Source organism: Diplodia seriata (genome assembly GCF_021436955.1).
Source record: "Diplodia seriata strain FDS-637 chromosome Unknown scaffold_9, whole genome shotgun sequence".
In the NCBI taxonomy this organism is placed as follows: Eukaryota; Fungi; Ascomycota; class Dothideomycetes; order Botryosphaeriales; family Botryosphaeriaceae; genus Diplodia; species Diplodia seriata.
In genome coordinates, this window is record NW_027117316.1 from 2,402,196 (window position 1) to 2,418,689 (window position 16,494).

At 58.5% G+C, this 16,494-nt stretch overlaps 3 protein-coding genes across 3 annotated transcripts; 2 read left to right on the plus strand and 1 right to left on the minus strand.

Annotated features, from left to right (window-relative positions):
* Positions 1-2,689: 2,689 nt before the first annotated feature.
* On the minus strand, positions 2,690-8,839 carry NOT4 (transcriptional repressor general negative regulator of transcription subunit 4; the record flags this gene model as incomplete). Its single annotated transcript, XM_066780538.1, has 5 exons — positions 2,690-5,703; positions 6,303-8,065; positions 8,117-8,491; positions 8,540-8,652; positions 8,723-8,839. 5 exons carry the CDS (start codon positions 8,837-8,839, stop codon positions 2,690-2,692), a joined length of 5,382 nt encoding a protein of 1,793 aa, XP_066629767.1.
* Positions 8,840-9,273: 434 nt separating this feature from the next.
* ALI1 (putative NADH-ubiquinone oxidoreductase 30.4 kDa subunit, mitochondrial) lies at positions 9,274-10,351 on the plus strand (the record flags this gene model as incomplete). The annotated part of the gene is made up of 5 exons (XM_066780539.1): positions 9,274-9,417; positions 9,472-9,605; positions 9,656-10,130; positions 10,184-10,240; positions 10,298-10,351. 5 exons carry the CDS (start codon positions 9,274-9,276, stop codon positions 10,349-10,351), a joined length of 864 nt encoding a protein of 287 aa, XP_066629768.1.
* Positions 10,352-13,462: 3,111 nt separating this feature from the next.
* Positions 13,463-16,175, plus strand: SLS55_009137 (uncharacterized protein; the record flags this gene model as incomplete). The annotated part of the gene is made up of 6 exons (XM_066780540.1): positions 13,463-13,732; positions 13,879-14,148; positions 14,425-14,471; positions 14,524-14,635; positions 14,711-15,631; positions 15,681-16,175. The coding sequence occupies 6 exons, from the start codon at positions 13,463-13,465 to the stop codon at positions 16,173-16,175; spliced, it is 2,115 nt and encodes a 704-aa protein (XP_066629769.1).
* Between the last annotated feature and the right edge of the window lie 319 nt (positions 16,176-16,494).

Below are 16,494 nucleotides of genomic sequence, written 5' to 3' on the forward strand. Positions count from 1 at the left end.
CGATTTACAATTTCGACATCCATTCCTCGATTTTCGATGTGGCCGCCGGGCGCGGTAATCTAGAGTGTCGTCTGCCATTGTAGCCTGGAGCTCGGCAATGCTCGAGCAACAGTGAAGAAGGTGGGGTGATTGGCATTGAGGGAATGCGGAGGGGGAAAGCGCATGCCTCTATGAAGTACGAAAAGGACGAAACAACGCCTCAGACCGCATTCTGGAGTGATCCACACGCCGTGGCCTTAACCTTCCCTGACCCCCTGCCAGATGCGATCAACCCGAATACGAGCGGGTCGTGCTCCGACGGGACAACGTTCTCCAGCCAAAACCGCTAGTCGCCACATCCATGTTCAGACATAGGAAACCGACAATGTTTAGTGAACATTGAAATGACCAATGGACGCGTTGTGGATCTCGTTAGTGAACCTATCTTCACCACTCCTGTTTGACGTAAGCGCTGACAGCTCTTCACAAATAGAGGTCGAAGACCCTGTGCTTTAGTTGAAAAACAGCGGACCGTGGCGGTAAAGCTCATGAGTGGAGGCTGAAGAGCATTTATGGATCACGAATCCGGAACCATGTCTAGAATTCGGGCTAGCGATGATCAGTGTAATGACTTCGCCGGCGACATGCCGGCATTTTCGCAACTCACCGCATGTGGCATAGTCAACCTGGTCATAGTCTTGCGGGCTATGCTGCTTAAATCTACGGTGTGTGGTTCGAGAATCGTTCCAGAAACGTGTTCCTAAGACTTGCCAACATTGCGATCACTTATCTATTTCCAGGGCGCATGACCAGCTGCAGGTAGGATTAAGCCGTCAAGGATTCGGACTGTGCCCATCAGCCGGCCAGTAACCAAAGCGAGGTTCGTCGCATCTTGCATGAAGTCGTTGCTCAACCATACGAACCGTGTCCACCTTTAAACAATAATAAAAATCTTAAGTATAGGTGTGGGGATTGTCGGCGAACCGAACCCCCACTCCATCATCGATCTTGCCTATTGTCGAAGAGTCACTTGATGTACTTCGCTTGGACGCCCCTAGCTTAAACTCTCGTCCGCCACAGCACTAAAGCCCGCCGTTCGCCAACCCGGGCAAATCAGCTTCTGAGGCAGATCTAGGATCCGCAGCGATCGCATGACCATCTTCGGCACTACTCCAAACTCCCGCACTGCTGAATCCCATGCTACAATCCCCCATAGCCAGCGCGGGTAACCATGGAGCGACGAGCAGGCCTCAGGCACCCTTTTGCTCGCCACCTAACCAGTGCCGCCATGACGGAACGGCTTGATAATACACACACCCATCCCGCGCTACCCGGCATCTCGATCCGCGACGACGTTCGAAGTTCCAAGCCATGCCCACCGATCCGCCCGCCCCAAAGCAAGCCATGCCGGCGTCGAAAAGGTCGAACGTCTGAAGGTGCCGAATTTACCGTCTCTCGGCCAGGAGGAGCCAGCGGCAGACCGACACCACCCTGGGAAAAATCGCTCGTGGCGCGCTTACTTTGAAGCCACGTGCAACACACGCACACGCACACGAACGAACAACGGAAAAGGAGCACGACGGGAGATAAGACAGTGAACAAACAGTAGTAGTGCCGCCTTACCCGTCGCAACGCCTGCAAAGTAAGATGGCTCGCGTCGCGCGCAGAAAAAAGTCACCGAGTCCAGACCCCTCTCAGCCACAAGGGTCTCTCAGCAGCTAAAGTGTTCCCCGCAGTAACAAGCCACGAGGGGGGCGAGGGGGGGTCGAGGTAGGTGGGCCAAAGCTAAAAATGGGACCAACAAAAAGATGGGACGGCTTTCTCATTGCCCGGGATGGCATGTGGGGATTTCCCTTGCGACGTTCGACGATTATGCGAGGTCGCCGTTGTTGATGTTGTTGGTGGTGTTTTCTTGCCAGCCCCGCCGCCACCACCCCGCCTCGGACTTCTTCGACGGCGGGAAATGCTGTGCGAATCTCCCTGCGCAAATCACCTTTGCATCCTGCAGCGCGCGCTCGCTCGAAGCGCGCGGCGTGGGTGTCGACGATGGGCGGTGGTGGAGCAGAGAGAACGGGCTGGATGCTCACAGAACCAGAACCAGGCCCAGGCCGCCATGCATGTGGGGAGATGGCGTTCCACACGGTGCAGTCTAGATCGACTTCATACGTCCGACGTTGAAAGTCTTGTTCCATGCGGCTAGTGAGAGAGGGAATGCCTGCAACGGGCTTTCCCTGCTGCTGCTGCTGCTGCCGCCGCCGTATCTTACATTTGGTTGTGGTCGTGGTAATACAACAAGCTCGGCCCCCCCCCCCCCCCCCCCCCCCCCCCCCCCCCCCTCCACCTCCACCACTCCCCTCCTCGACACTCGGATCCCCGTCGCACCCCATATACCGAATGACTCGAGCGACTGACTGACTCCCCCCCAGCAATAATAGCAACCCCTTGCCCAGGCCCCGCCCAATTAATCTGTCTGCCTTCACACCGTATCTCTAATACATCTAATAGTACAAGCAAGCAAGCAATGGCCATCCTTCACCTCCCGCTTGCCCAGCAATAATACAATCAAGCAAAGACCTCTCTCTCTTCCCCCACCCATCCACCCTTCCTCCCCTCGACGCCGAACGCTCAACAACATCAACATCGTCAAAATCATCATCATCGCCGTCATCATCATCGCCGTCATCAACATCATCAGCACCGCCCCCCCTACCTAGTGCCCGCCACCGCCCCCCGCCGCCCCCACAACCTTCCGATTCCTCTTAATCGCCGCATTCAACTTCTTCGTAAACTCGTTCGCGCGCTGCTTCTCGGCGTTGAGCTCGCGCTCAATCTCCTGCAACGCCAGCACCACGGGTCCTCCACCAGTCTTCGGCGGGACCGCAACGCCAGCTTTCGCACCATCAGACGACGACGAGGGAGAAGATGACGCGGCCAACAACCCCGGCCCTCCTCCTTTCCACATCATCCCCATGCCGACCGGATCGATCCCCAGCACCGGCGCCGCCGCGTCCGACAGCGTGATGCCGTTGACGGTGATGTAGTGGCTCTCGAAGGGCGCGGCGAGCAGGCTGCTACCACCACTTCCACCGCCACCGCTACCCGCACCGGGGGCGGGGGGGCCGACCACGCCGTGGTGGTATTGTTGTCCTTGGTGGTGGTGGATCGTCGACGCCGTCGAGCTGGTCGAGGCGCTGAGGTTGTTGTTGCCGTTGTTGCCGTTGTTGCCGTTGTTGTTGGCATGCCCACTTCTGTCCGCATTGTCGACGACGACGTCGGCCGCCTCGCCGACGAGCACGGTGGGGCTGGCGGGCATGATGAACTCGTCGTTGTAGTTGGCGGCCTCGTCGAAGATGAGCTTGGAAGCGGCGGTCGCAGCGGCAGCAGTGGCGGCAGCCGCAGCAGCGGCCGCAGACGGAGACGGAGACGCGTTGTTGGCGTTGTTGTTGTTGTGATGCGCGGCGGCGGCGGCGGCGGCGGCGGCCGAGGCCTGCTGCGCGGCCTTTTGCAAAGCGGCCTGGGTCTGGCGGAGCGTGTTGCTCTTGTCGACGACGGCGCGGACGTTGAGGTTGCGGACGATGCGGTCGAGGTCGAACAGGGGTTCCCTCGTGGACTGCCACCTACCACCACCCCCACCCTTCCCCCCTCTCGTCGTCGTCGTTGGCGTTGGCACCATCAACTCCGCCTCCAGCTCCAGATACCGATCCTCCTCCTCGCGCGCCAACCCCCTGAGGATCGTGCCCTCGGGCGTCACCAGCACGCGCGACGACACGCGGCCGTCCTCGCCGCCGAGCCGGTGCGCCTCGCGCCGCTTCAGCACGCCTTGGATCGCCTCGTCCGTCAGCGTGTATTGGCGGTCGCGGTTCGGCACGTCGGCCGGCGTCATCGTCTGCCCGTGGCCGCCGCCGCCCCCTCCCCGCTCGTTGTTGTTGTTGGGCCCTCCCCCGCCGCCAAAGCCGCCCGCCGGGAACGACTTGAACAGCATGTTCTCGAGCTTCTCGTGCGTCACCACGCCCGACGCCTGTAGCTTAGCGATTATAGAGGCGGGCGTGATGACGGGGGCGGGGGCGGGGGGAGGAGGTGGTGGTGAAGGCTTGTTGTTGTTGATGTTGCTATTGCTGGGAGACGGCTGCTCTGCTGCTGCTGCTGCTGCTGCTGCTGCTGTAGGAGCGGGCGCGGTAGCAGGAGCGAGAACAGGTGCTGGAGGGGGAATCGAAGCGGGGGCGGCGACGGGGGCAGCAGCCTCGACGACGGCTTCAACGGGCTTTTCCTTTTCCTTTTCTTTCTCGGCGACGACGACAGCGACGCTCTCGACTTCAGGCTCCGGCACCGGTGCCCTGTCGACAGGAGGTGCCGGCGTGCCCGTCCGGCTCCCGGCAGGCGTCGAAACCGCCGTCGTCTTCGCCGCCGCCGCCGCCGCCTTGGTCGGCTTGGCCTTCTTCTCCTTCTTCTTGCGCGTCTGGATGCCCTCGATCACGACCGGCTCCTCGCCGCCGCCGCCGCCGGCGGGCGGCGTGCGCGACTCCTTCATCAGCCCCAGCTCGACCTCGGTCATCTGCCGCGCGCGCTCCTGCCTCTCCTTCTTCGCCTGGCTCTTCGTCTTGGTCCGCTGCGGCGCCGAGCCGATCCTGCTGGCGGCCGGAGGAGGAGGGGGCGAGTTGGTGCGCGACATGGACGTCGACGTCATCGACGCGTTGTCGGAGACGAACTCGCTCGCCGGCGTGCCCGGCTGGTTGATCGAGGCGATGCTAGGCTGCCTCGACCGGATGCTGGCCACGCTGGGAGGCACCGCGGCGGCCGTCACGGGGGCCGAGGAAGAAGCCGCACCGCCCCACGCGGGCGGCGTTTCGGCCTTGGGCGTGTTCGTGATGCGCATGATCTGAGGCCCCGTTCGCTTCAAAGGTGATCCGGTGGTGGTGGCGCCAGTGGGCGTTCCCGGGCGTGACGTCGACTCGGCCGTGATTGACATGGCACGAGGGTTCTTTGCCGCAGCGTCGGTATCGGAGCCCAGAGACTCCTTCTTGGGGATCTGTAAAGGTCCGGGATGCTGCCGCTTGGTGCTGGACATTGCTGACTTCATCTCGTGCTTGGCAGCTGAAGATGTATGTTCCGCCTTTAGAGGCGAGGGCGGCACGCTACTAGCCTTTGGCTCCGACGCAACGACCTGAGCGATGGTTTTGTAAGGAGACGGCTGGCTCTCTTCGGCGGGCCTCGATGGGGTGACGGGCGCGTTATCCGCATCGGATCCCTTTTGCTTGCTCTTGGCCTTGTCACCAACCTTGGGGGTCTCGATCTTTGCCGCTAGGTCCGCTTTGGCCGTGGTCGGAGTGGCAACCGCTGCTTGTACTTTACCTGGGATAGACTTGGTAATGGTTGGCGTCTTGGAGGCTTCAGTGCTAACTTCGGTTGCCTTACTGCGTTCACTCTCCTTCGCGTTCTTTCTCGCTGGCGTGCCGGAACGGGATGTCGGCAAAGGAAGGTCAGGGACCGCCGGGGTGATTGCGTGCGGCGTCGCTGCATGTGGGGTGGAAATGCCCGGCGGAGGACGGATGGACGCACTGGACGGAGTTCCCGCCCTGCTAATGGGAGCAGAAAGGCCCGGAGGCACGGTTGGCGTGGAACGGCGGGGCTGGTCTAGGAGATAGGCAAGGTCTGCCAGATGCATTGGCTGCATCTCCGGCTCACCGACAAGAGCATCGACGCTCCTCGAAAGGGGATCTTGTTCACCTACTGCTTTTGTAATCAGCACACACTGGTTGGTGACGTGAGTAATCGACGAAGCAAATGGATGCGGCAGCGAAAATTGCTCAAATACTAGAGGCATGAAACGCAAATGCAAAAACACACGACGCAAGGCTTTCTCAACGTCTTCGTCACGGCCAGAAAAGTAACAATTAAGAAAGTTGCCATCAAAAGTCTGATTGTTTTGTGAGTGACATGCCATCTCCGACGTGGCTGGAAGGGAATTTACGTACATACGATGGCCATGACGAAGACGAAGAGAAGGACTTGCTGTCGGACCTAAGAAGGTAGCGACGCATCGCCCGTAAGCTCAATGAGGCAGAATGAAAATCGGATGCCATAAAGCCCAACCATAAAAAGCCTGCCGACCGCTCATTGCCAGCTTGGACATGAGATCCCGATTCCGCCGCAAAACTCCAGAGGCCACCCGTAGGGTACGAGCCAATGCATCGCTTGCCCACCAGAAAAACGCCATTGCAGCCTGCAAGATAGCAAAGAGAGCAAAGAAAATGACAATGAAGGGGGAGCGCCGCCGGGATTTCACCATCTGCTGAAGCCGCCGTTGTACACGGAGGAGAACCCACCTTGACCCTGGCCAGCGTACAGCCCCTGACCGACCATGGCTCCGCCCTGGTGCAACCTCGCCTGCAAAATACTCGGGTCCGCAACATCAACTACACCACCTCCGGAGGAGGAAGTGTTAGCATGTCTGTGCTTCTTCCCCTTCTTCTTCTGCTTCTGAGAACCAGAATCCTGGTATGCGCCAGGCTGAGGTCCATAGGGGAAGTTCAGAAGGCCAGGGGCTGGGCTAGGCGTAGAAGTCGCCGTGGGATTCTGGTGCAAGAAAGAAGGGAACATTAACTCACGCTTGCCAGTATCATGCAGCTGGCTGCCGCCAGCGTTGCCGCCCCGACCCCGAAGGAGCTCTCTCATCGCATCCTCCTGGGCATTCCTGCCCATGGCGTTGGCACCGTAGCCCACTCCACTGGTGGCGAAGCCGTGGCCCTGACCGAACATGCCACCTCCACTGATGGGAGGGGTGCCAGTCGTCTTCAGGCCGGGAGGCGGGCCCTGGACGCTGCTGGAGAAAAACTGTTGGCTGAGAGGCTGATGCTGAGAGAGCTGGCTGAAGTGGCTGTTGGGAGGCATCATGGACGATTGCTGATTCATGAGCTTGGCGTTGGCGACAGGCTTGACGTTTGCGGAAGCCGTGTTGCCGTCGTTGGCAAAAGTGAAGCGAGACGTGTGCCGGGAATGGCCTCCAGCGTTACCCTGCATGCCGGGTTGGACCTGGCCCTGAGCGCTCTGGAAGAGATTGCTGTTGGCCTGCGTGTTGGCCGACTTGAACTGCTGCAACAGCAGTTGCTGTTGTTGCTGAGTCGTCAGGCCGCGGTTCAGGCCTAGGTTCGCCATCTGTTCAGGAAGACCAAAGTTCTGGTCCAGGCCAAGACTAGAGCCACTGAGAGATTGTTGGCCGGGCGCCTGGATCGCGTGCTGTTGTGTGTGGGCAACATCTGACCGCTCTTCCGGTTCGCCACCAAGCTGCATGCTGCCTCCTCCGGTGGCCTCTTCCTGTTCCTGCTGCGCCAATGCAGCTTCCCGAAGCGCCTGTGTCTCTGCCTCTAGCCTTTGCCTTTCCTCCGCCTCTTTCTCCTTCACGACTTTCCTCCGCTCGCCGCCATTCATGTCAAAAAGAGGAGGGAAATTGGAGATGATCTGCAGCTCGTCGTCCTTCAATGAAGCCGCCGAAAATACAAACGCTAGTCCGTCACCAGAGAGGTTCTTCAGGATTTCGTCGAGATCAGACTTGGGACGTTTTGGTTCCGCGGTCGACTGTTCGGTGGTTTCGTTTGACGGTTCTACGGGAGGCGTGGATTCCTTGGCCTTGGCAGCCTTCTTAGACTTGGGTTCTTCTGGCTTAGCAGGCGTGGCGGGGGTCGCGCTCAAATCCTTCGGGCTTCCTCCAGTTGCACTCGTTGGCTGGGGCGTATGGCGGGGCTGAGGAGCTGGCGGAGGCTTGTTGGCCCAGCTTGCGTGCGAAGGTAGTGCAGGGCCATCTTGAGAACCATTCGATCCATCGTGACTCTCCTGTCTCCTCATGGGTTGAGAAGCGGCGGCGACAGACTGCGGCGCATGTTGTGGCGGGGGTTGCGGTTGGAGCTGGACGGCAGACGACGAGCGGGTTTGGTTGGGATTCTGGGTCGATATAACGTTCATCGATGAGAGGTCCTGTCTTGTGAAGCTATCACTTTCTTCGCCCGGTTCGTGGAGGAACATGCAATTGCGATTATTGCATTGCTCGTTGCGGAGGTAGGCGGAGCAGTACTTGGTGGTTCCATACTGGGCCCTGCGGAGAATGTTAGCAGCCGCAAGCATGGCGCTTCCAATCTGAATTTACCTCAAGACTCTGTCGCCGTTCAACGAACCATCCACAGCAGCAATGCAGGCTGCCGCGTCCTCCTTTTTAGCAAAGGTGACGTAGACGCCGACAGACTGCTGTGGGTGCGACGTGTCCTTCGCCTTGCTCACAACAATCTTGACGATCTTGCCATATTGTCCAAAGTACTGGTCGCCGCGTAGCGTCTCGAGAAGTTTGTCTTCTCTAGTCGTAGGGTTGAGTCCGGTGACGTAGACGAGATTTTTCTGGACAACACGCAAGCCAGCTAGGTGTTTACGGCTTAACGAGTCAGCTTCGCGCTTCTGGGCCTCTTTTTGGCGTGCAGCAGCCTTTTTCTTGGCTTGCTGGGCGAGGTCGGCTTTGTAGTTGGCCATCCTGTACGGGATCAGTCACTGTCTCGATCGGCGGAGGTGGGTGACCAACTCTTCGGGACTGATGACCTTCCACTCTATGCTCTTCTCGTCGTATGGCCGGCGGCATGCGGGGCAAAGGCCGTTCATGGTGGTCTTGATATTGTTGTAGCAGAACTGGCATATCTGTTGTTGAACCCAAGTCAGCAAAGTACAGGCGGCCCGACAGGCGGACGTGGAATGCGCAGACGCGTACCTGGTAGCCGCATGGGCAGGGCTTGAAGTTCTTGTCGGAGAGGTCGAACTCCTCGACGCAGAGGGGGCAGAGTTCCTCCTCCTCATCGTCGATGAACTGGTCTACCTGTCGGGACATGGTGTGTGCAGTGATGAAGGGCGGTGGTGGCGCTCGCGGAGCGTGCTATGCAGCAGGACGGATGCGCAGATTGAGGGTCGCGGTGCCGCGGGGTGCGAATACAGGAGAGCACAGGCAACAAACAGACGAACGCCGGCCGTGAGCGGGAGTCAGGAAGGTCGTAATGCGTAGGCGAGGATGGGCGGAAGGAGGTGGTCGTAGAAGCGGCCGGGGACAGACGCCCGGCAAAGCTGTATGCAGCGAACAGACATCTTGGCACGCTAACCCTGTCGGTCGCCGTCGGCGATTCGCGCCCTCGGCGAATAGAGGCGCCGGAGTTCTCGATGACCTCGACGATTGCATAGCAACACCAACAGGCCCATCCCCCGCCATTGGCCTCGTCCAAGCATCCCACGAGTGTCGCGAGGCCCGCCAGCTCTGCCCCATCCGCCAAAATGAGCCTCCGTTTGTCCAACAGCCGCGCGATCGGCGCTGCGCTGCGCTCTGCCGGCTCCTCCGTGCGGCCCATCGCCGCCCGCAGCTTCACCACCACCATCGTGCGCGCGAAGCCGTCCGATGCCGAGCTCCCCAACATGCGTGTACGATGCTGCGCCCTCCGCCCAAGCTGCAGCCCCGACTGACGTCGACGACAGAATGCGCAGCGCCCCGACTCCGGTCCCTTGAAGGCGCCAATCGTAAACCCGGCCGATAAGTACACCGAGAAGGGAGAGGCTCTCCACAAGTACGGCCAGTACCTTCTGTCGTGCATGCCGAAATACATCCAACAGTAAGCTCCATTCCTGTCGATGGTCGGTCCCAGTCATTGACAATTTATAGATTCTCGGTCTGGAAGGACGAATTGACCATTTACATCCCACCCCAGGGTGTCATCCCCGTCTTCAAGTTCCTGAAGTACCACACCGCCGCCGAGTACACAACGATCAGCGATATCACCGCCGTCGACTTCCCCACCAAGGATCAGCGTTTCGAGGTCGTCTACAACATGCTCAGTGTCCGCCACAACTCCCGCATCAGAGTCAAGACCTACGCCGACGAGGCCACCCCGGTTCCTAGCATCTGCAGTCTTTACGATGGTGCCAACTGGTACGAGAGGGAGGTGTATGATCTGTTTGGCGTTTTCTTCGTTGGCCACCCCGACCTGAGGAGGATCATGACCGACTACGGCTTCGATGGACACCCGCTGAGGAAGGACTTCCCTATGACGGGCTACACCGAGATTCGCTACGATGAGGAGAAGAAGAGAATTGTCGTCGAACCTCTTGAGATGACCCAGGCTTACAGGAACTTCAGGGTAAGATTCGATAAGAACACAAGCCAAGAACTAGGTGCTGACAAAATGTGTAGGGTGGTAGCGCTTCTTGGGAGCAAGTCAGTGCTGGTCAGGACAGGAAGCCCGAGAGCGTAAGTTTTCTTTTTTCTCGTGAGGGAGAGAGTGATTCCAACTGACGTGTCCCTCAGTTCAAGCTCCCAACGCCCAAGCCGGAGCCTCCGAAGGAGGAGGAGAAGAAATAAGATCATCGACCCTGTATACTTTGTAAATCTATTTCTTCCAACTTTCAACTTCAGCAAAGAAAAAGCGAGATACCGATACGCAAGACGCTAGACGCTTTCTAGGCCGAGGTCGAGGTCAGCTCTCGCCGAAATTTGAGTTCATTCAATACCAAGGCACTTCCCACGCACAAAGTGATATGTGAAACGCCGAAGAAGCGGGATCGGAACGATAGTCACGAAGGACCTCGGAGGATTGATGAGGGCTTGTAGCAACGGGTGGAAGGAAGCCCAAGTATAGCTTGGACAAGATGTTCAACTTCTACACGTTCAAGTCTTGGCAAAACAACCAACATATCGAAAGGTTTGGTTCTCGTAAAAAACATTCTCACGCAATTTGGGGAGACGGTCAACGACATCTCCACATCGCGCTAATTGAGACTTGGATATTGCCTATTCAGGTACTAGTCCCAAGCAACGGGGAAAAATAGTAGGAAATCCCGCACAGCAATGTAACGCATCACACTCGGCTTGCTCGTGAGCAGCAATGAATTTGGTAAAAAATGCATCGGATAAAGTCATCCTAGGCTTGTAGTTCTTATTTTTGTTGCGTCAGTCTCGTTTTCATCACTGCACAGCAAATGGCTAGAAGTGGTGGTGCAGTTGCCAAGTCCGCCCCGCACGTCACTTCGACTCGGCCTGCAGCAACCTGAGAGGGCTATAAAGCAGCATTCACCATCATGCGTCAAGACTCTAAGAGACATTTTGCAACCAAACAGCAGAACTGTACGACATGAGACTCCCGTTTACGTCAATCGTTACTTGGCTCTCGCCACCGACCTCAGCACCCGCATCTACAACACCTTCACCATCACCGCGCCGCCCAGCACCAATTACATCTGGCGCAACCTAGCCACTGATGTCGCGGGTCCGTGGTGAGGTCCTGGTGGTGTCGGTTTCGTAACGCTGAGCCGAAGAGGCAGTAAAACCCCCCTGCCAACACCGCCAAGCACCAACAGGTACCACCACCACCACCACCTACCTACGCATCCCACCACAACGCCACGCCGTCCGACCAACGAACGAACGAAAACAAAAACTAACCAGCAAATCCCCACAAGCTTCAACACGCCTACCCACCCGCTCCTGGCTGGCCTCGCGCGAACCCCGTCGCCCTCCACACCTTCTTCCACCGAAGTATGCATGGTGGTTTGCCGAGGAGGGGGATGGGAGGGTTGTGGATGTTCGGGCGATGGCGGCGAGGCCGGCGGAGGGGGGCGAGTGTGGTTGGGGACGAGAGGGGGGCTTGTAGTGGGGTTTGGGGGGGTGGAGGTGGAGGTGAAGTGATGGGTGTGGTGTGGGTGGGTTTATTGGTTGGGAAGGGGTGGGTGGATGATTTTGGGAAGGTGGATGTTTGAGAAGGGTTCAGGATGTGGAGGATGAGGGGCTTGGTGATGGCATTGTGCGTGGAGATGGAAAGGCTGCCTGCCGGTGGGTTTATTGATTGAGGTTTGGGAATGTGGGGGATGAGGGGCTTGGTGATGGCATTGCGCGCGGAGGTTGGAAGCCTGTCGAGCGCGTGGACTTGGAAACGAGCAGTGTGTGCGTCCACAAAACAGGAAAATGCCTCATCGGTTAGTTATGGGCTGTCCGCCATTCTGCCCGTGCGTGCCGTGCCCGCGTGGTGGGAGGCAGGACGTGCGAGCCTGGTTTGATCAGTGCTTTGCAAGGAGACTGATAGGGCTGAAGACGTCAGGTCTCAAGCAAGTCAACCGGGTGAAACATCTGACGGCATGGCAGAAGTGGTGAAGCGCTCTCGGATCTAGAGCCTGCAAGGCGTCCTGGGGCCGATTGATCTGCGCGAATGGCAGTCATGGCCGGCCGGCGAAGTGAGGAATCCGCAACAGAGCCAGAGGGGACGAGATGCGCCGAGCCCCCGATGACAGCAAGCACGCCAAGCACGGAAAAGTAGGTGTGACGGCGCGGTGTTGTCCTTGCATGGGCCAAGAAGCGGAAGCTGCAATACTACGCCGGGGAGGTCGAGAATCGACTCGTACGAAGTGGGTGGCGGCACCGGTGGGGATCGAGGCGCGTCTATCATGATCGATAGGCGGCAAGAGTGGCCGGCTGCAAAAGTTCCAGGCATGGTGCAACAGGGCGTCTTCTTCACCTCAGACCTGCAGCCCGAAGGGCGATGGAGGTCCGGCTTGGCGGCTGGAGATGGTCGCCGCAGTCGCAAATCACGGCGGAGCCGCGGTCAGCGTCGGCAGTTCATGACAACGTGTTTTGCGGATCCCGAACGCCCCGTCTCGGAGAGGGGCCCTGATGACGCCAGGCGCTATCTCCAGCATATCGCCGCCGGAGCGAGAAGAGGCAAGCGTGCCGCAGGTTTCGGGCAGACGCTCCAAAAATTTTCTCGGCCGCGGGTTTGAGGCGTGCAGGCCGCGAGGGAGACGGTGAGGTTTGCAGGAACAGGCAGGCAGCGAGCCCTAGCGACGCGATCAACCTTCCAGAAGGCGGCGGCCAGCACATCCGCGCTGCTCACTGCCCGTTCCTGCGGGCTCACGGGCTCGGGCGCTGGATCCGGCAGTCGCGCATCGTGGGCCGGCGCGCTGGAGTCGCAAGCGGCGGTCCTGGTGCTGGTGTTCGTTCGCTTAACGGGGAGGCTGGGCCTAGCGGAGATCGTCCGCAATCGCTGCCCAGCCGTCGCCGTCTCCAGATTGCCTCGCGTCCGGCGCGCCCATTCGCTCCCCGACTCCCCGCTCGCCGGCAGCGCGTCCTGGTGTCTTGTCGGCGACCCTGTGCCCAGCCCGCCCGGGGTCGGAAGCTCAATTGACCGGTGCGGGCCCGTACATGTCGCCCTCTGTTTGGCCGCGCCGCCCTCACCGCTTCTCCACGGCGCCATGGGGCTACCTCCCAAGCGCCTGAATCATGGGGTTCCTTCGGCCGCCACTCGCTGCCTGTGGCTCCCGCGTCTGCGGCACCATCCAGCCCGGGACGCTGCCCGAAGATAAACCATAACGTTCTTACAGCCGCGGAGCACCATCATATTGATACGCTCCGCTGGCCGCCGAACGACGTTGCCTGCGAAGTTTTTCCCGCGTGCTGCTGCCCTCCGCGCCACCACCCGCGACCATGAGCACCGATTCCCTGATCCGGCAGCTCGAGGAGCAGCGCGCCGCCTTCCTGGCCCTGGAACAGCGCGTCCACGACGCCCTCCGCCAGCAGGAGGCTGTCTCGCGGGACGAGAGCCCGTCGTCGCCCACCTTCAGTGACGGCATCGGTCGCCAGTCGACCGTGTCCTTCGCCGACCAGGGCCGCAAGTCGACGGGGCTGGCCTCGGTCCTGCACACGAGCTCGGCCATCTCGGTGGACAGCGATGACGAGGACGACGAGACGTATTATGTAGGTGCTCTTCCTCTCTTCCTATAGGCCGACGCTCGGACCACTGGGAGTTGCTGCGCCTTCTGGGGACCGGGTCGACCTCGATGCTCCGCTTTACGCCCCTGCTAACCCCTTGGATAAAGGTTCGGACGCCTCTGCAACCAAAGTCGTTAGCCGAAGAGGACCTGCGCACCCACCTTAGGACTTACGAATGGGAGTCGTGCGGCCAGACCATCCTGGAAGACGTAGTGCAGGATGGCCAATTGCTGTCTCCTTACCTCTTTCCCACCCCCGGGGAGGAGGAGCTGTTGCATCCTTCGAGTTACCAGGTTTACGATGTAGGAGTTGACGGCGCGCCCATAAGCATCGATATCGAAACTGGTGAAGAGGAGGAAGTAACGCAGTCCAAGGCCGCAGCTTTTTGGAACACCATCAAGGTAAGTGGCTTTTTCATAGTTTACCAGCACTGCGGACGGCCGAAGCCAGCGGCACGACATGCAGTCCAAGACCTGGGCGCTGAGGTATCTCGCTGGGGGACGACGTTGGGTTATGAATATTTGTCGGATGAGTCGGCACACCATGCACTTGGCATGATGAACGTTTCAGATCCCCATCTGACCCCTGCCCGGGCGACTACTCCGGCTATCCAGCCGGCCTTGCCGATTTCCGTTCAGAGCTTGTTCAGTGAATCAATCCAATGACAAGCTTTGCAGGATATCAATGTGGACCCCGACAACCGCTCTTCCGTGGGCCGAATAATGTAAGCTCTGTCCAGGCGGTCGTCCTCAGCGAGCCAGGCTGACTGTCTCCAGAATCGCTCAAGAACCAGCTCCGATCGCTTTCGGCGCTTTGCACTATGCGATGGACGAGTACTTCGACATGAACGAATTGTTCCAACACTTGGTTAACTCGGAACACTCATCGGTACAGAGCCTCTTCACCACGTCCTCTTCTGCGCTCGATGCCCATACGCGCTCACTACTAACCCCGGTGTCAAAGGCAACACCCCACAGGCCGTTTTCACACGACCCTCGGCATCAGCGTACATTCACCTTCAGCTTTGAGTACTACACAATCATCGGCGAAGACCGGCAGCCCATGCCCTGGCAAAGTCATGACAGACATGCTTCACCCTCCAACGCCCACCTGCCGCTTTCTCGCTGCAGTTCCGTCGTATCTCTAGCATTGCTGGGAGATCCAATTAAGAAGCTCCGCAACATGTCCCGGCGGAAGAATGTCAAAGTCAAGCAGGGTCTTGTGTACGATCCGTTCTCGCCATGGCTTGTGCTCAACATGCAAGCTTATCCCGACTGGCTCGGGAACGCTGACGCCCACGATGCCTCGAAGAATTATGTGAACGGTCCTGAGGCGTTCTTGGCGACAGTGCTTATGGAGTTTCGGGATGCACGCAAGCGGTACGAGGAAATTTACAAGCAGATTACGAGAATGATCACACCGCCAACGGATTTCATCTTCGATGCCGATCAACGAGACAGGCGCTTGTTTGAGGACGACAATTTCACGTTCACCAGAGGATATTTCTGGGCGCATCAAACGCTCGGATCCATCAACGACAGCATCAAGGCGATGATCGACGCGTACGAAGACACTTTCACGGACGAGGTATGGGAAGGGAGGCACAAGAGCATATGGCCGTTGCTCGACGAAGCACTCCCTCGCAACGACCGTTTCCGGAGGAAACTTTATTTGCTGCGGAAGGATTTTGAACGCGAAGTGAAGCATCTGCACGAGCAAATCAAGGAGAACAACGACAGAAGGGTGGAAATCCGGGACCTGCGAGACCAGCTATTCAGCGGCACTTCTGTTCTGGAATCACGCAAATCCGTCGAACTCTCGGAAATTACCATCCTTCAGGGACACAACGTCAAGCTCCTGACGCTGATCAACATCTTCTTCATGGTAAGTGCAACAGCAATTCAGGAGCGGGCCAGTTACTTACAAAATTCAGCCCCTCACGTTTGTCACAAGCGTATTTGGCATGACGAACATGTCTACGGAGCACACTTTCTGGGAGTTCGGCACGGTTCTCGTGGTTGTTTGCGTTCCATTCTTTTTGCTCATCGGCTCCCTCAACACGACAAAGGGCTACGAGTTCTGGAAAGCACGATGCAAGGAAGTTATGAAGACAAGCCTTTGGTTTCTGGCATTCATGTCTGGGTTGGCTCCGAAGGCGAGTCGACCGCAAAAAGCTCAGGAGGAGGAAGAAAAAGGAGACGTGCCTAGCCCTTATGCTCGCCGACGAAGCTGTGCTTCGGACGTGCCGGAACGGCCCAGGATACAGCGCTCCCCAACGACTCTCGACACGATGGAGAAGAACGAACCATTGGAAGGGGTGGAAGATGGTGGGAAGAGCAAGAAGAGGTGGTTCGATCCGAAAATTTTGAAGCGAATGTCACGAAGAAACGAGAAGAACGACAAAAGGACACGAGCCCAGGAGGTTTAGCAGTCGTCGAATGAAAAAAAATTCTATATGTTCAATCACATCGGCGATCAACGTCTGAGTCTAGCGGTCTTACTTTCCCGTCCAGAGGGTGGCAGCATCCATCCATGCACTTCCGGTGTACTGGAATTCCGCTCTGAGCGGATTATTACTCTGGCGAACTGGTGGCGTCGTCGGCCCGCAATGCTTTTTTCACTCCACACGAGCATAAACGTCCACATGATGCCAGTTGAGCCGCAGACCATCCGGGCCGGGAGGGGCCTTGCAATTTGTTCCGGCCGCTATGAGTGGCCTTATGTCGGCAGAGGCTGTCTCGGTTCCG